Below are 23,450 nucleotides of genomic sequence, written 5' to 3' on the forward strand. Positions count from 1 at the left end.
ATTTCCTTCCTAGATAAAATCTCCCTCCTATACACTAACAGGGAAAGTAATAGAAATTGAATCAGGAGACTTCCTCTGCTCCACTAGGCCATGGTGGACAGCCTACCTGCTTCCTCAGCTCTGCACGTTTCCTTGCAGAGAGAAGTATGTGTGCCTCCAGAGTAGTTAAGGAGAGTCTCTGGACTTGGTATATGCGCTGATACTGGATGCATCGCCTGCTGACAGGCCTTATCTCAGCAGAACAGAAGCCAATTCACACACACGATGCTCATTCTTCCAAACATGCACAAGCTTTTGCCTGATTCCAGGCCGCTGAAGGGAGACAGAGAGATGGGGCTGCCTGGACTCGGTTCCTTGCACAGCCTCCAAGGGACAGTATCTTTTATTCCCTCTCTCAGCTCCTTTGTGTGACAGTGCTGTTAAACAGCTGTAATACCCATTAAAACTCAAAGCTGTGTAAACAACAACACTGGGTGTCCAACTGAAAAACTGATGAAATCATTTTTGGTAGACTAGAAGGAGAATATTTTTGGCTGAGGCTTTCCAAGACTATAAAGTAATGGTTTTAGGGTAACTAGATGCTTATATTTCCATATTTCACAAACTCAGAAGAATAATTTTAGCTGTATTTTAAAGATAAACAATTTTGAGCACAAAAGATTAAATATTTTCCTTTATAATTTGTAAAGTGATACGTTTCACTTGAAAAATTTTTCATTTTTTGGTTAAAATTCTTCTTTCAATTTGTGACAATTTTGAAAACATTTCTGATCAGCCTAAAATTGGCATTCTTCTGTGAATGAAACTATTCACACAAAAGTGTTGTTTTTCACCCAGACAAATCCTTTTAACATATAAGGACTGTGCCCTCTGTTTACATAAACTTAATGAGGTCTTTTGAACCAGAAATAATTCCTTATTAATAACCGTAGATTTTATTAAGTAGCTAACAAACATTTCAATTTTAACTGAAATAAATGCTGATAGGTATGGAGTTGGTCCATTTGCTGCCTCCTTCACAATTTAAATTTTGCATGAGAACGAGATGTGTTTGTTGGTGACAAAGAAAAAAAAAATGTCATTACTACTAACTACTTGTGACGTCTCTTAGTGAATATCCCAATAAGTAAACATGGTTGTGGTACATAATTAGAAGGCTTACATATTATCTTTTGAAGTTTTAACCCTATTAGTTGCATTAAGTCTCCATAATCATCACTGGATATCATCAAATCTCTCTGTGCTGTTGAGACGTGAAAAAAATGCTTTGTCTAAAATTTACCCAGCCTTTACATTACAGATTACTTTACTGTTTATTCCCCCCGAGGTAGTCTCAAATTCATCCTCAGGATGGGCATAGCAGCTTCATTAGTGTCAGTAGTTGTTTCCATTCTTCTACATACATTACCCTCAGGCACTCTCAATAGCTAGATTGTTTCCCGTTAGAAAGAGAAAAAAAAAATATATATATATATATATTTATGTATTAAATGAAAATGGGATTTCATGAATTCTGATGAGCTGACTACAGGATTTCCAGGAATAGAGCAGTGACCTTTCTGCAGCTTAGTGTTTTGTCTCTCATAACAACCAGTAGCAGAGGAAGGCATAAGAACTCTACGTGAAATGCTATGCGTTAACACCCATATAGGAAGAAGCTTTTTCAGACTCCAGGTACCCATGGACATAGTCTCATGACCTGATTAGGCTTTTAGAGATATAAGGAGTCAGAGACTGGCTTTGGCTATGGGTCTGAATTGCTCAGCTCTCTTGAAGTCCAATCTAACACCCCCACACCAAATCTCTACAATATCTTACAGTTCTGATTTTTATGTATGAAGAGATAAGAGATAAAAATGCTGCCTCCCCTTTGTAACATATCCTTGCTCAGATTTCTGTCAGCCTTACCATAGGAGCTTTTCGGATTGTACTGTGGCAGTAAAATTACCATACAAAGCCCTTATCTGGCAGCCTTACCCTTGGTCCTGGAAATCCTGGCTGTCCTGGGGGACCAGGAGGTCCAATCTGCCCCATGTCTCCTGGTGGCCCATGGGGACCCATCAGTCCTGGATGACCTTTATGACCAGGTATCCCAGGTTCACCTGGAGGGCCCTTTTCTCCTTGAGGGCCTTTTTCACCTTTGATGCCAGGGTCTCCCTAAGCACAAAAACTGACATTACCACCACAAAATAAAAGACAAACTTCTGAGTTCCAAGCACAGCAAAACACAAACAGCTGAGCTGGCAAAGTTACTGAATACAACATCTGGTGCATTACAAATGATCCACAAATTATTACTGACGCTGAATGATTAAAGAGAGGGCTGGGAGGAAAGGGGAAGCATAGCAGATCTCCACAGGCCACACTTCACTCTTAAATGACCCCTTACCCTGGCCCCTACCTCAAAATAGCTGTTTTTATTTCAGTGTAATGAAATAACTAATAATACTTTCCAACCTACTCTGTCTCCTTTGGAGCCAATTTCACCTGGTTTCCCTGGTGCACCCTGCAACAAAATAAAGGTGAGCATGAAAGAGCTATCCATAATAACAGTAAGTAATAAAACGTATGCATTCACAATGATTCTTGCAACCTGGGGAAAATACATTTCCCTATTGGTCCCACAGATCCGTGAGAGCTCTCTGTTTGCTCTCAAATATCAACAAATCAAGAAAAAAATGAGTTTGTTGCAAACCAGGTAGCATCCTCAATGTTTTTTCCTGAGACACTAGCACTGAAACAACCAGGAGTTTAACTTACCTCTTTTCCTGGAGGGCCTTTTTCTCCTGGATCTCCCTGAGAAGTAGAGAGAGTGGATTTATGACCGTACTGCAAAGACTTGGAAGACCAACCCTTCCTATTAACCAAGAGTCTCACTTTCTGTCTAAAGCACAAGTTTTCTACCACACAGTAGTGGGTTTGGACTATTTATTGTCAGCCTACTGCTATAGGTCATTCCTGGAAAAGCACATCCTATTGAGAAAGGATTTTTAGTAAAGCTATATACCATGTATCTGTTTGTAAATAAAAGGAAAGCACATCTACAGAACCAGCTGAGATCAGCAGAGATATTTTATTGAAAATGCATTTCCGCTTTCAGTAAGTTCTATTTCTTTTTCTTACAGATGTTTCACAAAGCTTCCTACCCTTTAACTTGGGCTGGTTTAGCTTAAGCACTGCCAATGTTATAGGCATAACTGTCTAAAGATGTAAGGGATGCATATTTGGTAATGAGAGGTATCATCTTGTATCACAGAAACTGAGATAACGGATAGAGAGTCAGTTATAAAACAAATTCTAGCTTGAAAGCTTGCCCATATTTTAGAACTGTATCAAATAAACTCAATTTAAATAAGCACCCCATCAGGATTTTTTTTCTATACTCTACATTTAGAACGTGATAATAAAGCAGTACAATCTTTGCATTTCAGGAAAAAAAAAAAAAATCACTGCAGTCCTGGAGCATACTGATGGAAACAAAGCAAACATTAAACTACAGGTTGCTAAAATTCTGCCTGCATTCCTATATCATGAGTAGATGGATTCATCTTTACAATCCATTTACAATTCACACATGTGATCATATCTGTAATGTGTGTATGCAGATGGCATTTTTCCATAACCTGGCAATACGTGGAGTAACTTCCACTTTGCTAGCATACGTCTCCATATGCATGAGCAATGCAACTAATCACAGATGTGTGATCACATCAGCTCCAAATCAGGCAGCATCAGACCCACTTGAGTATTCCTTAGGGCCACTTCTGCTTTAAATGGCCACCGTGTTTGCTGCCTTAAATTAATTTTCCAGAGAAATATTTTTCTTCTCTTTTCATCACAAAACTCCCTTACTGATCATTAAAAAATAAAAAAGGAAGAAATTCTAGATTCACATAAAAACAATTAAAATCTCATTTTGTCACACTAGAGTTAGAAATGAAAATATTTACCTAACATTCACCTTTTCTACCCTTCTAGTGGAATGTAGTAACTTATTTTGCTTGCCTTGGAAGGGCTAAAGACACTGGATTTCAAAGCTGTGATATTTTCATGTGAATATTATTTTAAATCAATTTGGGAGATATTTACATGTTTTAATTGCAGTTTGCCTCTGTTGCAGGTAACAAAGGAATTTTCCTGGGAGCAGCAAATATCAAGAATAACCATATTACTATCTGCACTTAAAATTTCTGGATTTAGCCCTTCTGGAGTTCATGCAGAGACATAGACTGGGTAACTCAAATAACCCCATACACGTATTGAGAAGACTGTTGAACCATCCCAATTAATGTGCACATTACCAGGGCTGACTGACAAATACCAATTCATTAAATGAGATTACAGTCATTTGCCCATAAAAATAACGCCAGTCTTTGCAGACCAGTTTCCTTTGGAAGTAGAGCATATGGCTTCTGGTTCTGTGAGATCTCCTGCCTATGATTTCTACCTAATTAAAGAAAACTATGTCCCACCTTCATCTGCCCACCATCTAAAAGCAGGTAATTAGTGGCTCTAATCCATCCCCAGACATACTTACAGGTGGTCCTCGGGGTCCTATGAAGCCAGGGAGTCCTGGGCTGCCATTCTCTCCTTTATTTCCTTTAGGACCCTTTGGACAGAAATGAGAGATACACTAGCAGCCCTTTCTCCACCACCTCTTTTCCAGAGCATGCACTTACAGATACATTGGAATATGCAAATTTCACCGTAGCAGCAGGGCTCCTAAAACTGACAAGGAAAGGAAGAACAAAGTCATTTAGAAGAGCAGATTGCAGATACCAGGTCTGCATTATTAATAAGCTGTGTGGGGTCCCTGTGAAAGGATGAAAAGAAAGTGACAATTATGGAAGTGACAGGAGGTATGTTCAGCAGCTACTTCTGGTGCTGCATGGTTTCTAAGTTGTCATTGCAGCCGATGAAATGCCGCGATGCACAACAACAGGGAAGCAGTGCAGATGGTCATATAGCTCAAATCTGAGAATACAATTAACAGACAACAGCTACTGAGCTTCTCCTTTGCTCTTATTTTCAGGTTCAATTTAAAAAACGTCTGCCTTTTACTTATCTCTTGTGATGTTCTGCCAAACTGTCCCATTTTCTTACAGATCAGGGCAGCTTAAATGTCAGTTCAGGAAACAGATCCATTTCACATATACTTTTTTTTTTTTTTAAATTCTTTTTTTTTTTTTTTAACCTTTTATTTTCAGAACTTTATTTGCCACCTTCTAATTCAGAATGTAACCTTTTTTTCTTCTTAGAATGAAACCTGCCTTTATTTTAAGCTCATTTTCTTGTCAAGTGAATGCCAACAAATCAAACAGGCACAAAGCACGTGGCTGTTGAGTATGCAGTGATTTGAAGCATTGCTAATGTTGCACAAAAGAGAAAAGTCTGGAGTTTCTAGGGGTTGGGCCTCAATGTCATATATAGGCATGAACACGGTAGAGCAGCATGGGCACTGTCAAACAGCAGATGCAAAAGGAGAAGGCTCCTGGCAGGTGTTGCCCAATGTCCTTGTGATACAAATCAGCAATGGTGAAGTAGTTCATAAGGTGGAAAAGAAATCCTGATTGTCACAATCATCTTTCTCTCTTCTCCTTTTCTTCAAACAGAAATATTGGCTTGTCACACCAAATTGCAAAGGAAATGGGTGCATTTCCAGACAAGGCTGGAAATAAATGGAGTAGTGTACAGCACAAGGAAACACTTCTCATAATTACCTTTGTGAAGGAGAGAGAATTCATTTTCATGACAGAGAAAGATACTGATGAGATGACTGTCTGTTCTGCTGACCAACACTGTCATTGTTTCCCCTTTCTCATCCATCTGACTTTATCGTTTTTCAATCTCTTACGTTATTTTTGGACTGTAAATCCTCTGGAGCAGAGGCTGCTTTAGTTCTGTGTTTGTGCAGGAAGCGGCCTGGTGAGACCCTGGGTCACCATCTGACTGTCTAGGTAGGTAATGTGATAACATGATGATGATTAAAAGCTAACCCCTGTTTGGCACTCACAGAGCATTCCAGAACCGCAGCAACCTTGTAAAACACATGGGGAGCAACCAAGAAAGCCAAAAAGCAGTAAGAATTGGGAGGAGTGGTTGACACGATAAGAAGAAATGGAGGTTGAAAGGGCAAGAGCGAAGATCTATGGGGTAAGAGGCAATGGCAGTGGTCCCAGCAAGTCAAAAAGAGACTGTGGCAAAGACAAAAAAAGCAGAGGATTATTGTCTGTGGAAAGGCTGGCAGACTGCACCACCCAAACCCCACCTGCATGTTATCATCTCCCCATGCACAAAGGTGTTGTTTGCTTCTCTGCAGCCTCATGAGAGAAGACATCTGAGCAGCAAAGCAAAACGTGCTCAGGGCACAAGTTAGTGGCAAGGCTGAGGTTGCTTTATGGTATTGCAAGGGCTGAGTGCCACAAAGGTGAGCAAAGTCCCACTACAATTATTTTTTCAGATTCCTATGCCTTTTGTTTCTGTCTGAATTTACCATCCCAATGAGCTGTAATGTCTAGGTGGTCAAAGAGAAGGAAAAGCCCTGCACTGCAATAGGTGCTGGTGGGCACAAAGGTTCATCTGCATGGGTTTGCTGAATCCTGAACAATTTGCAGCAGAAGAACAGAGAAAAAACAACAACTGCTTTCTGTCCTCCTTACAGCCCTTCATTACCACGTTGTTCTTCCACACACAGGATGCCCCCGGGGGATTCATTCTGCTCTGTGATCTTGGTTTACTGCCCACTGCCTGCTCTTTTCCCAAGTGCCTGGGGAGAATTTTTCTACTGCTGCTGTTCCTCCATGGCAGCCTGCCAACTCCCCGAGGCCATCCCCTTCCCTGTGACAACTCTCTGCTGGCTACGCAGTCTCTGCTTGGCAAAATTAAATCAACTTGTAAAGATGAGGCATGCCAATCTTTCCTCCATACCAGGTAATCGATCATTTCTTTTTTTTTCTGTGAACAGATTTGCTGATTAAAAAATATAAAAATAAAAAGATGACCCAGCTTGCAGCTCAATTCCAGGAATATAGCCAAAACTCCTCTGATGTTGTGGCCAGGCAATGATTTTCAGGTCACTGACCTCTACCTTCAGACAAAGCAACTTATAAGCTGCTATACATAACCCTCTCCATCCGTCACCTCTCCTTGATGTAACTGCTTGCTGCAAAGGGAACTTTGTTATACTTACTGGGTTACCTGCTGGGCCAGGCTCTCCTGCAGATCCAGGCAATCCATTCTTGCCCTAGATGAAAAGGAAAAAAGTTTAGTGAAGTAACATATACCACAATCAATAAAAATATCCACCTGCTGCTATACCAGCAGGGATTTCACTAACATCGTCCAACCTCCTCTTTTGGGAGATTACAGAGTAAGGATTTCCTATTTTCAGTCAACCCCACAACTTCTGCATGCCTGAGTGCATGGCTAACCCCATCACAGGATAAAAAGTCATTGCATTGGAGTTGACCATAAAGACCAGCCTTTTTACTGGCAATATTCAGAATCATACCTCGTGCTTTCTATTAATCAAGAAACAAAGCAGAGGAAAAAAAAAAAAAAAAAGATAAACTGATACTTTGCCCTCCAACATATAAAAACCCAGGTAGCTCTTCTCCAAAGAAGAACATGGCTTGGGGTGGTAATTTCCTTCTCCTCAAACCTTTTTATTCATTACTACTGTTGTGAAGGGGCACAACACATTAATGACTAATGCCAGCAGTCCAGGAATAATGAGATAAATTACAAGGTAGACAGAGGAGCTCTCCATATGTTCCTACAGTCTAATCTAACCCCCTACCCTCCTAGCTTCAAGGGACCTGCCATTCCAGCTCCTGGCATTGCTGGCTGAATCAGCATTTTGCCCAGATACGGAACATGTTACAGAATTTGTTTCACTAGCATGTCTTCCCAGAAGGAAAAGAAATCACTCTTATTGCAAAATAATAAAGATATGCCCAGTTTCAGTGACTGAGACCTGAATCCAAATTTGGAAAGCTCTGGGTTTTAAGAGAATTGAAGTGCCTGTTAAATTAATAAAAGTAATTTCTCAGACATCCCAAATGACACTTTCTGAAATGTCAACTAAATTGCCATTTCTCCACTGAAGATATAATAAAACTCTACATGTGTTCAATTACATAAATCTTTTTCTTGAAATTATGCTTTTTTGTCAGAAAAGAGCATGACAAAAATGAATGGTGTCACATGAACCCCAAATATCTCAAACAGGGCACCTGCAGTTAGTGTCTACCTTTGAAAACCATATTCTGAGGCTCTGCAAGAAGTGATATATCAGGGGCAGGTCTGGAATATGAGCATGTCTGACACTGCAGTCCTGGCAGAAATCATTAAACTCTCCCACCAAAGTCAGAAACCAACAATACTTTGTGCTCCTATTAGTCCTCATTGGTTTCCAGCAATATACTTCTGATTTATTTATTTTTTTCCCCAGAAAAGGTAGTGTTTTATCAAACTTCACCCTGATTTTGCATAGCATTCTTCCAAACCAGAGGTCTGGGATGCAGAACATCCCCAGTAAACCCAGTGTATCTCCAGAAACTGCTTGTCAGGAGAGAAAACTCACCGGCTGCCCTCTGAGTCCTCGAGGACCCTGTGGCCCTATGGGACCGGTATCGCCCTGAAATGAAGAAAAGTATTCTGGTGAGTGGGAAATACCTGACAGGCAAGCAAAACATCATTTAAAAATGTTCCTATTAAATTACATTGTTTGTGTATTAGGGAAAAACAACATTAAAGAAAACCTTCACTACCTCCTTCCAGGTAGTGGAAGACCACTCTTCTGAAGTGTAAACATTTATCACCAAATGCAGTCTGATTACAAGCAGAACCCATTAGCATCAGCTGATTTTGAAGCTGGATTCCTCAGGGACTGGACTACATTGTTCTCTCCTGAGCAACCTGCTTCTGTATTCTCTGAGGGGTTTCCCTAGGTCTACCTGCCATTTTGCTTTGTAGGGTACCATTTACAGCACAACAGTCTTCCAGTGATACTAGGGGGGTGCAAATGAGAAACCACTTCCCCAAATCCCACAGCAATGGCATATCAGCCACCTGGTACATTGCTCAGCAGCTGCTGCAGGATCCTTCTTCAGTTATGCTCTCCAGAGACTTTGTTATGTGACTGCATTTGACGTTAATAATGTCAGAGGATCTGTTCGTACCATCTCTCTTTCCTCCGAGCAGCAGCGTCTCATTCCACGAGTATTACATAGATTTTGGTTAAGCTATGTGTGCAGTAAGGTACAGCTTTTGCAGGAGAAGTGTGACGGAACCTGGCCCAGTGGGACCTACAGAGTGAAGCACGGCTCGGGGAGGAGTGGCAGAAAGCAGGTCCACGGCTACACAGTACAGCCTGGGATTTAAACAGCACAGATCTCTCTGCTTTTCCAAAGATATACCTGACATTTAAGTGTCAGCAGCCGAGTGGTGATAAAGGCTCTCAAATTCCTCGTTACCTTAATGAGCTTTGTACAAATCATTTCCTGTGCACTGCTGCGGTAATTCGCCCTTTATTGCAATTTCTGCGGTTGTTTTTAGGGAGGGGTCACTGTGAATGAAATTTTTCATTTGTCAGGAAGAAGATTAATGGCTGCTCAAAATAGTACACTTACATCCTTCCCTGGTGGTCCCTCGCGCCCAGCAGGACCTGTCGCACCTGGTTCCCCCTGCAATTCAGCAAAAAAGAAAGGGATATCAGCTCAAGGTCAATGACAGGCCAGCAACACCTTTGCAAGTGGTATGGGGTTTCTGCAATATCGGACTGAGCTCAGTGATGACTTTTTAAAGCCATTAAGAGCCTTGTACATCATACATGTCACACAGATTACAAAAATAACTTGGAAGCGTGTTCTGAAAGTGATGCATAAGGCACCGCTCCTAGCAGATTTGTTACTGCTACAGCAGTGACTGAAAACCACCAACCTATTCATGGTATAGAAACTATTGTAAGGAAGAAGGGATGAGGAGCTCTAGCAGTGGATTGCTCAGCTAAGCTCCTCTAAGCAAAGCATTTTCTTTCCCCATGGAAAATCAGAATTACTGAGGCAGAAAGAAGTTCAGTTTTGTTTTCTACTTTCTACACTAGGGAGCATTTTGTACTGCATTGCTCAGAATGGAGAAACCAAGTTCTTATGCAGGACTTGAGTTTTAGGCTTCTTGAGGCACAGGCAAGTAAGCCAAACGGCTAGAAACATTTCTATTCTCATTTCTGTATGTTCGTTTCTTATCTTACTCTGCATGACTTAGGCATTTCTGGAGGAGAGCTGATACTCATCCAATGGATGCAGTAGCTTTCCTCAACTTGTATGTCATTTGTACCAGTAGGATACAGTATGGAGGCATCCTGTGAATATTGCTCACAAAGGACTATCTCAAAGGACTATCATTAGAGAGCTCAGATCTACCAGCTGCCTCGCCTTACCCAGCAGTAGAACTTCAGCAGAGGGAATGAAAACAGCTGCTGTGATTTTAGGCTGTGAAGTTGTGTTTGAAAACAGCCACGTTAAATGCAGGCCCGCCATCATTTTCACCTGTAGCCCTAGAAAGGTCAACTTCAATTCATAAAACCTTTCTCCAAAATACCACAATGCATGCAGTGCATGTTGCTTACCCGGGGACCTGGGGGACCCGTGTCTCCTCTCTGTCCTTTGAAACCCTGCAAAAGAGAATGAAATAAACCATCGCCCATTACCGTAACACATGGAAGAATGACAATGTTCTATCTAGAATGTGCACTTAATAACTTTCCCTGTTTTCTTGTGGTTACAAGGGACTGGTCAACATGGAGCTGCCATGTGTCAGGCAGCAATTAGGTAGAACAACGTCTCGGGGAGATAAAAGTCCTTTCCACAGCTCCTTAGGCTGCAAGACCAAGACTATAGGGTATGTATTCATGGTATGACCAGCCCAAAAAATCATTTAGCTCTTAATTTCATCATTTCTTTCCTTTCAGGACACATAAGAGAGCACAAGAGCTACAGGTGTGTCCAGGTGTCTGGTGGAAGGGGTGTCATGAGGTTATCTGCTTTAAACTCTAGGTGAGGAACCCAATCTCCTTTAAATTACCCTGACCCAAGTGTAGGACCTTGCACTTAGCCTTGTTGAACTTCATTAGTTTTGCACAGGCCCACCTCTTAAGCCTGTCCAGATCCCTCTGGATGGCATCCCTTCCCTCCAGCACATCAACCACATCACACAGCTTAGTTGCAAACTTGCTGAGGGTGCACCCAATACCTTTGTCCATGTCACTCACACCTGATCACATCAGTAAGGGTTGTCAGCTGTCTGACAAAAGCTTCCCATCTATAATACAGAAGAATTACCTACCGGTAAGCCTCTGGCACCCTCCTGGCCTGGGAGCCCTGGTTCTCCAGGTTTTCCCTATGGGAAACAATCATGTTCATGTTAACAAGGCTCTCAGGTCCATCCCTCTGCTGTTCAAAATTCTCCCCACTCATACCCTTAGGTGTAATGCTGAGAATTGTGATTGCCTGAGGTTTCTCCAGCTGTGTCTGTGCCTGAGTGTGCAAGGACAGCAGTGACAGAGACATTCCCACACACGTCGATCACTGTCATGAGCGCACCCTTTGAATTTCAAAGGCACTTACACCTTTGGACTGTTGTAACTTTACAGTGTTTTTATTTCAGAGGGGTAATGCACACAACTGCAGCAATACCTAGTCAGCACATATAAATTAATTATCTGCACACAGAAACCATGTGTTCTGATGCAAGCACACAGCTGTCTACAGCTTTTGTGACAAGCACTGCTCCACTTATTGGTTCCCCTAAATGACTGGGGACCTGGCTCCTTACAGAAGCACCAAGTACCATTTGGCAAAGAGGATGGAAACTCCAGATTCTGCAAGCACATTCTTCTTCTAACAAATACAGTTGCAAGGAATTATATTCATCTGATTTATTAACATCTCCCTTTCTCTGATTTATTAGCATCTCCTTTTGGCTTACAACTTTATATCTTTCTTTTTCTTTTTTTTTTTTTTTTTTTTTCCCCCTCAATAAATGCAAGTATAGACTAAGTAGAGAACAACAAATACAAACCTCTTAATTCTGGATAACAGAACTGTCAGAGAGCAACCCAGAAAAGGGTTCTTTAAAGACAACTCCTCTAAATTTTTTATACACCATAATCTTCTCTCTAAAAATTGGATCCCCAAGTTTAATGCACAACCTCCCTTCTCTGCAATATTTGCAGTAGTTGTAAAGGTGGAATCACTAGGTTTTAGAGTATTTATGGCAGCTGTAAAAGTAAAAGAACCCAGTTTCTTTTCAAGATTGCTCGTACATGAAAGTTATAAATTGATCAAGACAATATAGTCCTTATGGTGTTAAAAAAAGATGTGCCAACAGATTCCCTGCCCCCACTGAGGAGTCCATAGATAGGCAGCTCCAAAAGCAATAACTGGATGTCGTTCATGATTGCCTGAGTGAAACAGCTTTAAATTACATTACCGGTTCCCCAAGAGATCCTGGCTTGCCATCTTTGCCATCATTCCCAGCAATGCCCTGTTAATGAAATGCAAAGCAGGGGATAAGAAGTTTATAGAATAGATTGGAAATTCTTTGTCAGTGTGAAAACTCACAATAGCAAGTCTGTTCCATTGTGGCATTACTTAAGTTTGCCTAGCCCTCCAAAAAGTCTGATATTTCTACAGTTCAGCCATAAACCTGCCCTTGCCACACCACTATAGCAGCACAAACTGTTTCCCTTTTCCATATGGCAGTTCTATGTGGTTTCCTCCTTTTCAGCAAGGTAAGTATGCCAACAGCCTTAAAACAAGATTCTAAAAACAGCTGTTATAAATCATTATAACAGCATTATCTTCAATCAACTAGACTGCTTTGCACTGGAGATAGTTCTGTCCCTATCTCTATTAGGCATAAAAGCCAAAATAAAATATTGTACTAATATGTTTTCCAGAAGAGAAGTGTTTATGCCCAAGATGCACTTGATCTTAAGCAAGTGCAAAGGAATTATTTTAACTATGGACTGAGATGAAGATGGTATTCCAGGCTATGAATCCTCATGTCCTCATACTGGAGCTATTAGGTGATTTTTCTGCTCTACATAAGAGTATTTATGACAAAGAACAAGGAGGCGGATGAGGAACAGGCCTGTTTCACATTGGTAATAAACACTTAGATTTAAAGTGATCAAACACGGTGCTCATTGTGTCCTGTATCAAACACATAGCACCAATATGGTACCCCTTAAAAGATCACACAAAGCATTCAAAGCACCCCAGAAATGTCACCTATGCTTATAAACAGTTAAATGTACTGAGTGAGAAGGAGCTGAACGGCACTCACTGGAAGTCCTGGCACACCTGGTGGGCCCTGTGGACCTGGAGGGCCATCTTTACCCTGGAAAGAAAGCAGAAACACTGTGGTTCAGACAAGTCATGCAGATGTTTCTCAGATGAAGAACCATCACATGCTGCATTTGACAAGGGACCACTGTGAAAATCTGGTCTTGCAGCTCACATCATACCATATACAGGTATAAACCTATATATAGGTTTTCTTGAGTTCATTCCTGCATAAATTGGAAAGTTTTCTTTTAAAGCAAAACATCCAATATTAATTATAAGTTGTTACAGATGGAGAAACCACTAGAATCACTAGTATTTTTTTTTTCTGCAGTTTAATTATATTTAACACTGAGTGCTTCTTGCATGAAGTGTTCAGCCAGAAAATAGAAGGCCTATATTTTATATCTACTGAATCAGCAGTTATGAGAAGTGCCTCATTGACTGTCCCAAGAAAGAAACCCTGTCTTTTTCTACAGGACTGACAAAAGTACCCAATGTCCTTCAAATTATTTCTGCCTTAACCTGCTTTTAAAAAGGGAAGTCCATGTAGTCTTTGTGCTCTCTGCTGGGAGCGCTCACTGATTTCACAACCAGAAAGACCATTACTGGTCCCTTATGATGAAGTTCAGACTGAACAGATGTGCAAAAGGTGTCTTGCTGATTAGGAAACCTTGCTCTAGAAATTAATCACAGAATTACACAGTCCTAAATCATGCATTACTCCAGGATGGTTCATTTTTCCTTTTCACACTTAAGTAAGCATCAATCAGACTGCCGTCAGATTACCCATCTCTCCCAGGGTTTTGTGATGCATTACCATAAAACAGCATCTGAACACTCTTCAAATAAAACAGCAGTAGAAAAATTCTTCATGGACTTCTTGAAGTTTACATCTGTACTCATATTTTCAGTGGTGCCAGGGAATGGTCTAAGGGCCTGGGATCTGAGCAGTCTGTGCTATGGCATTCTTCAAAATGGTGCTGGTTTGTTTTGACAATCCCCAGGCACAACTCAGGTGTTATCCTGGGTCATGAGCCATCCTAACAGATTAAGTCATCCTATTATAGTGGCTACAAGATGTTCATATCAAGTACAGATAGACGAGAGGTACAGAAACCTCCTTAGATGGTAGGCAAAGGTGCAGCAAAGAGGTCCCATGGACTGGATTTTCTCTTTGGCTAATTTGGAGTTCCTTTTGGTGAGTAAACAAAGCTTCAGGAACAGAGTAATCTGCTGCTATTTGTGTGGGTCCTACTTGCAGGTGTAGAGATGTTTCAGATTGAATAATCTGGGGACCTTTCAAAGGACATTACATTGGTTCCAGCTCAGCTTTACTTCACAGAGCTAAGTCTAGGTAAGGCTAGTGGTGTAACACAGAGCGTAGAGCTTACTATGTCTCCTGGGTTTCCTGCTGGTCCTATTGGTCCTGGTGCCCCATCTGGTCCCTAAACAAAAACAAAAACAAAAACAAAAACAAACAAACACAAACCAACCAACCAAACAACAACAACAAAAAAAAAGCAGAAACAACATGAATAATTAAATGAATAATTAACACATTTGCTATATTTGTGACTGCAATCCCTACCACCCTGGAACTACAAGTAAATGAAAGAGGAAAAAGGCACAGTAAAAGTTGCAGGAAAAAAATGTCTAGGGAAACATCACGATTTACTCTCCTTTGACAGGATCAGTTTTATTTTTCACTTTTCATTTGTCCATGACACTCCATTCATGATTCACGTGAGAGTGTCATGGGATAGTTTTAAGAGCTCTAATCCTACTGGACTATGCCTACAGCCAGGGCAGTAACTGTGCCTGTGCTATCAGTTTATCCTAAGAAAATGCTTCTTAAGATGAGCTTGCAGGACTGCAAATGACCCTCAAACAGGGTCCATGTATTGTCCTGGTGGCAAAGCATTCAGCAGGCTCTAGGCACTGCTACCATCTGAAAACAGAATTTTAATCCAATCCTTTTTTCTGGTACCTCCTGTTCTTTAGGTATTGCAATGGAAATTTAGCTTTGAAGAGACTGTGCTGATCCACAGAAAAGACAAAGGCTGCATACCCTTAGAACGGCAGAGCCCCACTACTCTGCAAGCAGCAATATGAGTAGTGATGACTATGGGCAAAGAGAAGAGGGTTGGAAAGAAAAGCCTGATGCTCAGGAAAAGTCCCTGCTCTTGGAGAGTTTAAGTGCAATATCACAAGCATGAGAGACAAGTTATTCCAGCATTGATTCTGCAATGACACCCCAGTATTATGCCTTTATAAATACAATGAAGAATCATTGTATTTGTGGAGAGAGTAGAACAAGAAATGAAAAGGACTGCGATGGAATAGGACACATGTAAAAGGCCTCTTAATTCAGAAGTAAACCACAGGATACAAAAATTGGAGAAAAATCTAGTCTTGTACTACTGCATAAAACTGAGAATCCAACCCACTATTAGATCTGCTGGTTCCAGACTGACAACTTACTCTGCTTATAAGGAAACACCTATGTGCATACTACTAAATAGTCTCTGTGGAAGGGTTTTCATGATCATTGCCTTGTGTAAAGAGAGTGAGTGAAGCTTAGCATCCATTTACAGAGTGAGTTGAAGCAATCAATGAAAAGTGGCTGATGTATTAAATAGCAATTATCATGAGCAGGGAATTCTATGACACTCATGGGACCATTAGGAACCCACTGGAAAAGGCAAATGCAATGCAGACAGGTGAGAATGTTCCTTGCTGCAACTACCTTTATTAGTAAGGAAAATACCAGACCATCTGCTTTGCAACAGAAGAACTTACAGGAGGACCAGGAGTTCCAGGAGCCCCTGCGAAGCCAGGCATCCCTGGGTGACCCTGAAAAAAAACAAAAGGGAGAGATTTTATACATTGTCCACATTTCTAATTGTATATAAGTTCATTGGTCATTGGGCACTGGGAGGTAAAATCAAAATAAGACAGGTCACAGGGAGCTAGTTATAAAGAAATAATGAACCACAGCTTTTAAAATGAAAGCCTTAGTTTCCAAAACATGCACTTCAGAAATAAATACAGTTACATTCAGGGTGTACTTTCTCTAATGTGTATTTCATGGTATGTTAACAAGAGGTGAGAGCAAACATCGTGGGGCTGGACAAAGCACAAAACCAGGCTGGAAATCGATGCTGTTTAAAATATCCTACAGATCTTATTGAAGATGTGCTGATTTGCACTTTCAACTACTGACTCAGCCCTTGGCAAAAAAAGTGTAAAAGTTTGCTCCAATTTAGACTATTGTCTTTCCTGTGGCATCTCAATCCCTCCTAAAAGAGGCCACCCTTAAACTCATTGTCCAGGATAAATAGCAGCACTAGCTTTTTCAGCCCAGAGACACGTAATTGCCTGGATCTCATCTAGAAATTAGCTGAGGAAATGAACAGAAGTTGGTTACTCTAGGGAACCGAATGTATCCAATGTAGAGGTGAGGATCATCTGGGAATCATTTGGGAATTCACCAAAACAAGACAGGGAAATGTTTTGCTGGAGAGGGGAAAGGAAGCCCATCTGAGGTTTTGCAGCAATGGAGAGCTCCCGTCTTTTTCTTCTGTCTCTGGTTCCTCTACCAGCATTATAGCAGCTATTGATGAAGAAGGAGTGACAGTGATGACACTGTTGAAAAGCATGCTCAATTTTTACCTGTTCTCCTTTTTCTCCTGCATCCCCAGTTGTACCACGGTCTCCTTTAGCACCCTGATAATGAAAAAAAAAAGTAATGGAAGGTCACTTTAGATTCAGTGTTGTGTCAGCTTTTTGACCTATTTCATAAAGCACTTGGACATTTGCTCATAAAACACAAAAATAAGAACTGATCCCTGCTTGCTCTCCTCTTAAATTCTGCCCTAGATTTTCTCTACGAATGTTGGAGCTAGGAATATCTGGGAAAATGGTCTTTGAACAGACCCAGTGTAGTCTTTTATATATATATATATATTTATATATAGTCTCAGGGACGTGAAGAGGACAGACACATCCTTAAAAATAGACAGGTTGTTAGGCAATGTACTAAATGGGATTTTGGTAAGGCATCATCTAGTCCAAAGAAGGCACCCACAGTATGAGCTACCAATCTCCTCTCCCTTCAGGGACAACAGCAACAAAAGCAACATTTCTAAGGTGCAGTCAGAAAATTAACACCCATAAAGTGCCTCTCTCTCCCCATTTCTCTCTGTCCTCATGACAACAGAACGGAGGCAACAAACTCAAAAGTAGATGTCCGTAATATCAATGTTTACAGTTAGACAAGATAAATCTCACAAAGCAAAAAATACTGAGATGATAGGGATACAAATTATGAGCTGAACAATGTACAGGATACTAATGAATTGCAGACCATTGAAATGATACTCTGGTTCATTACATGAGAGCTAGGAGACAAGTGGGGAAAGAAGAACTGTTATTTATCAACTAAAATAGGCCTAATTCATATTGCCAGAAAGCATGAAGCAGCTCGTGAGCGAAGATCTGCAGTTTCACTACTCTGTTTCAGAATGGGATATTGTACCAGTTTGCATGATGCTGGAAAGGACAACTTACTGCATTTTCAAAAGTGCTCTCTGGGTCTTACCCCGCTAGGAGCCTTCTCATATATATGGCCTTCTCATATATATGGAAAAATTCGCAATGACAGTTATGTCTTCGCAACCTTCTCAAAAGTTTTACAGTATTTTCTCTTACCATTTACCAACTCTGTGAAATTGCTATTTTACTTAATATTAAACTGTATATGTGCAGAATATAAAAATCAAATAATTGATATTCTAAATGAATGAAATTAGACTATTTATCAAATATTTAACTTTATATTCTGTACATGTACAGTTTAAAATTGGTCTTACTATTTCAGCTAAACAATCTCAGAAGCTGTTGAGAGCCTCTGGTAAGGGAGTTGGGGTTGTTCAACCTGGAGAAGCGAAGACTCCAGGGAGACCTTACAGAGGCCTTCCTACTAGAGGGCTACAGAAAAGCTGGGGGGGGACTCTGTCAGGGAGTGAAGTGATAGGCAAGGGGGAATGACTTTAAACTAAAGGAGGGTAAATGTGGATTAGATATAAGGAAGAAATTCTTCACTCAGAGAGTGGTGAGGCACTGGCACAGGCTGCCCAGAGGAGCTGTGGATGCCCCATCCCTGGAGGTGCTCAAGGCCAGGCTGGATGGGGCTTAGGGCAACCTGATCTGGTGGAAGGTGTCCCTGCCAATGGCAGGGGGGTTGGAATTAGGTGATCTTCCAACCAAACAGTTCTATGATTCTATGACCCAGTCTTGCTCTCCTGACCTACACTTTTCCATAGCACTCAATAAAGCAGCTGATGAGGTATGCCTCAGGCTGCATGGGTTTTCTGCCAGTTATTGTCTTTATGGGGTGCTAATTCTTTTGAAAATTTCATGTACTGTCATTTTGACCAACCTCATATTTGCTTTTGAGACTTTACTGCTCACCCCCAATATACATCTAATTACAAGATATGAAGTTAATATATATGAATCTTTATTAGCTTTTCCTACATTCTAATAAACGCAAATACAAAGATGTTAAAATAGCAGAAGCTGTTTTAGACAGTAGGTCAGGATGCAGGAAAGTATAGAGGGAACTGTGGTTTTCATGCCTTATCTCTCTCTCCATTAATTTGTTTTGATTTGTTTCACATTAGGTAGCTGTAAGGGTTTTGACTCTGACCAGGCACTGGCATTATGAGCAGACTGATGACAGAGCTATTAATGGGAAACACTGGAAATGTGACATTATTTGAATCCTACAGACATTGTGTTCGATGTTGGCCTATGTCCATGAGGCAGAAACATAGAGACGAAACAAGTGATTCTTCCTACAGCATATTTCAGGGAATATTCAGAGTCTGTGGAAAAAGCAACCATGAAAGGTAGTGTATTTGGAGTCCAGCAGCCCATTGAGTCACCCTTTAATTTAAAGGGATTCAAGCATATGAAATTCATACTGGAGAGGATCATGCAGAGGGACTACTGGTAAGGTTTTAATTTCTTCCTCACCTGATATGGATTCACATTTACTCTAAGGTCTTTCATTAAAATTACAATGAAATGAAATTAATTCAAGAATCAATCAGAATTACTCTGTTTTATTTTTTGTTTGTTTGTTGGCTTGTTTTTGTGAACAGAAGGATGGTAGATGTCTGTAGTTAAATGAAGAAGTGTTCATGTGGAGAGCTGTACAGTTTTATATGCCTGTAGTACTACAGTGAATCACCAGTACAGGGCCCACCCAAGAGGTCAGTCCTACCCCTTTACACAGGGATGGGTGCCACCAAGATCCTGTGTCACCCAGATCACTAACTAATCACAGAAAGGTTCTGCTTAGGCAACTAAAGAAAATGAACCAACCTTTGGACCATCCAGCCCAGGTGGGCCTGCAGGACCTCTGGGACCAGCATTTCCCTGCAATGCAGAAGAGGTAGAGGTAAATACTAGTGTTTTGTTCTGTTTTGTTTTGTTTTTGTGTGTTTGCTTGCTTGTTTGTTTTTTTTTTTTCTCCCAATCAGGAGGGCAGAGCATGTCAGCATTTGCCCCTCAGTTGGGGCCAATGCTTCAGTATGGCTTCAGACAGATTTGTCAGCACATATCCCTGTGGGTTAACACACAACAACGTCTAACACTGTAGGTGGGTCTTTCCCAGACAAACTACACCTTAGGAAATATTTGTCGTTGTACTGTATATGTCCATTGGTAACAGCCTTGGCCACTACTGAAAACACAAGACCTCAGGTGGAAATCATAACAATAGTACCAGGCAAGGATTAATTACAAGGGAATCTCCTTTCTGAGTAAGCCTTGAACCTCTCTTGCTGGGACCCCCATGGTACAGTATGGTCAAGATGATGATTAATTAGAATAAAGACTTTCTCCATGTGTTTTTTTACAGGAGTGACTGTTTTCCTGGGAGAGTAAGGACTGTATTTTCCTCTCCCAAATTCCTTCTTGCAGTTCAAATGGGATGCATCAATGGATAGATGGGCCAAATTCTCAGTTAGACCTCAAACTTTTTCATTCGCTTACATCCACTTAATAGAAGCATAGAGATCCACTAGCATGATGGATGGAGGAAAACTGAAACTGAGAACATTAGAAGAGCCTTTGATATGAGATATGAATAATACAGGATCTCTGGATAGTAGAGAATCATTACTTTTCCTCTCACCCTGTTCTGACAGTCTACTGAAAAGCTTAAGGGATTAATTTCAATATGTGTTATTTATTAAAAATCCTTAACCCCCTTCCTTTATTTCAAGACCTCTGCAAAATTTGTGTCTCTTAAACTGCAGCTACTTGTAACACTTCCCCTCAGATATCCTTGTAACCACAGAAAATCGACATAATGATCATGGACCTACCAGCAGTGGACTCTGCTCACTGCTCAGCACTGCTCTCTATTTCCTTCTTACACACCACTGCTATTTCTCCTTCTGAACTACAAGCACAACCTATGCCTGCTAGGTTACGGGTTGGACCAGATGATCTTTGAGATTTTTTCCAACCTGAATGATTCTATGATTTGGTATCTCCCACAGAGTAAATGGTGGGCAGGAAAAAAGTTACTTTGCAGCTCTTAAATTTCTTAGTGTTCTAGGACCCAGCAGGTCCAGAGCTGTAAGCTCTGAATTACAGAATTGTGGAACACTTCAACCACTTCAGCTCCCATGCATTTTACGAGGCTCAAAACGTGCCAAAAGGAAAAAAAAAAAAAAAAAAAAAGAAAAAAAGAAAAAGAAAAAAAAAAAAGAAAAGTAAGTGCTACTATTTAGGTCCTTCTAGTACAGAAAAAGCCAAGGATACTTATGTCACCATAAGCAGAGATGGCCTTGGCCTATCTACAGACACAGCAGCAACTGAAATCCAATCCATTGACTTCACAGATATCTACAACAGATTCAGTACATTGTCACTGAAAAAAAAAATATAAACCATGTAAAAATATTGTAAGAAAAAATGGGTTAAACCACATCCAATGAACGACCGTTTCCCTAGCTTTCTTACCATTTTCCCATCCTGGCCATCTCTACCTGGTGGTCCTCGGAGACCTTTATCACCTTTGAAGCCTGGAATGCCTGGTAGTCCTGGTGGGCCAGGAGGGCACTCAGTGCACACATCCTACGAGAAAACATTACTAAATAAATTAGAAACAGACTGAAGACATCCAGTACAACCTGAAGACAGCTAGTATGAATGCACAAGTGTAAAGCCAGCATAACCTATAGGCCTTTGCATTTTGACCACGTTGGGGATGATCTGGATTATTTTAACATACAGAATTGAAGTAAGGTTAGTGTGGAGGACAGTGAGGGTCAGCTGCTGAGATCACACAGGCTCCCATGGGAAGTTTCCTATCATACATGGGCAACTAACTGATCATGAAAGGTCAAGTAACTGAGGAAATGAGAAGATCAGGCAGCCACAAAGCAACACTACCAAGAAGAGCTTTGTTTTGAAGCTACAAGACTCGTAAGCTGTGACTCTACACCAGCTGGAAAGAGTTACTGTTAAGGGGACAGACTGCTAGTGAAAACCCCTTTGCAGCACAGTGCCAGAAAGGGTATTCCACAAAGGAAACTATTCAGAAACTAGTCTGGCCAAGGAGAATTCATCTGCTGCAGTTCATGATGACCAAGTGAATATCGCAGTGTCCTGGCCTAATTCTGTCATGGAGAATTACAACCTCCCTCCTTCAAAAACTCTTTGAAGGATTATCTCTGTAGTCTTCACATTTCTACTACCCTTAAGGAATGAAATACCATGTGGATGACATTTCCATTTCAAAGATAGACTCCCTTCAGCACAAGCGGAGTGAAACCTGGCTACAAGAGAGAGCATTGCCCAGCAGACAGGACTTCAGGTCCGCTTGGTACAGCTCCCAGCTCCATCAGTGATCCACTGTGAAATTGTGGGGGAAAATGTCCTTTTAAACCTCAGTTCCTTCATGCATATTGTTCTACTTAAAAAAAAATAAATAAATAAAAATAAAAAGAGCTTGAGAGACACCCAGAACAACAGAGCCTTAATTTCATCTGGGATCTTAAGTGCTGCTCTATGTAAACTGCACCAATGTGGAGTAAAAAAGGAGCAAACAGAACAAATATACAGGGTGTACAGGTGCGTTGACCTAATCAACATAATCAAAGGATGAAAACATAGGAATATCATAATGACATCCCATACTCCACAAGCACTCCGTTGCTATTGTCCTGATCAGAAATCCTAAACATTGCAATACAGTGAATTCTCCAGAAAAATACTCAGAGAAAGAGAGCTCTTCAATGAAGGTATTTCACAGCAGCAATCTTAAAAGGGTCTTTTTAATAGAGTTAGTAAAAAAAAAATATATAAAATAAAATAAAATAAAATAAAATAAAATAAAATAAAATAAAATAAAATAAAATAAAGTTTCTTTTAATCAATAAGAAAGGATTTCGTGCTATTTCCCAAGCCTGCTTAAAAATCCCCCAACTCAGCCCATGTAAATCTTTAAAGATTTTGCAGTCAGCATCTATCAAGTACTGACTCATTTCCCAGGCAACGGTCTACATGGAGAGTAAAAGCAGACAGACAGATGGCCCCTTTTGAAACACGAGTGCAGCTGGGGTTAATTACCTGTATACTCTTAGGTGCGCCATGCAAATTGACTTCACACCCACAGTTCAAACCTACTCTAGTCACTGTTGCAGGTGTACATGAAACATCAGCCATTTGATTACAGTGATTTCCATTTCCTGCTTTAGGTAATACTTCTTGACAGTATTTATTTCTCTGTGGAGGTATAGGCCTGTCAAAGAGCTGGAAAAGTCTCAGAGCATTTGCAACACACACCACATTACAAATGTCTTTGTAGGCCACGTCACTACTGGGGATTGTCAGAAAGCACTGGATTTTGATCTCCAACACATTCTTGTGTGTCCCAACAGCAATGCAAGCAATTTTCAAGGAATTTTCAACCTCTGGCAGAGTGTTTTAAGGAACTTAAAACTCTGACACTCCATCACAGGAGGTTAGTCAGGTTTGAACCAAGCATAAACCCCCACCATGCTCAAAAGCTGATTA

The 23,450-nt window shown here is 40.7% G+C and overlaps 1 protein-coding gene across 1 annotated transcript in view; it reads right to left on the bottom strand.

The window, feature by feature from the left end:
- COL22A1 (collagen type XXII alpha 1 chain) overlaps positions 1-23,450 on the bottom strand; it is a 128,870-nt gene that overhangs the window by 3,531 nt on the left and 101,889 nt on the right. Inside the window, exons 41-56 of the mRNA XM_032181166.1 lie at positions 21,393-21,506; positions 19,743-19,796; positions 17,025-17,078; positions 16,152-16,205; positions 14,744-14,797; positions 13,351-13,404; positions 12,493-12,546; positions 11,347-11,400; positions 10,631-10,675; positions 9,633-9,686; positions 8,585-8,638; positions 7,190-7,243; positions 4,538-4,609; positions 2,761-2,796; positions 2,462-2,506; positions 1,978-2,157 (exon numbers count right to left, since the gene is read on the bottom strand). Coding sequence (XP_032037057.1) covers positions 1,978-2,157; positions 2,462-2,506; positions 2,761-2,796; positions 4,538-4,609; positions 7,190-7,243; positions 8,585-8,638; positions 9,633-9,686; positions 10,631-10,675; positions 11,347-11,400; positions 12,493-12,546; positions 13,351-13,404; positions 14,744-14,797; positions 16,152-16,205; positions 17,025-17,078; positions 19,743-19,796; positions 21,393-21,506 — 1,032 coding nt within the window. The remainder of the gene's footprint in view (positions 1-1,977; positions 2,158-2,461; positions 2,507-2,760; positions 2,797-4,537; positions 4,610-7,189; positions 7,244-8,584; positions 8,639-9,632; positions 9,687-10,630; positions 10,676-11,346; positions 11,401-12,492; positions 12,547-13,350; positions 13,405-14,743; positions 14,798-16,151; positions 16,206-17,024; positions 17,079-19,742; positions 19,797-21,392; positions 21,507-23,450) is intronic.

This window comes from Aythya fuligula, chromosome 2, assembly GCF_009819795.1.
Source record: "Aythya fuligula isolate bAytFul2 chromosome 2, bAytFul2.pri, whole genome shotgun sequence".
In the NCBI taxonomy this organism is placed as follows: Eukaryota; Metazoa; Chordata; class Aves; order Anseriformes; family Anatidae; genus Aythya; species Aythya fuligula.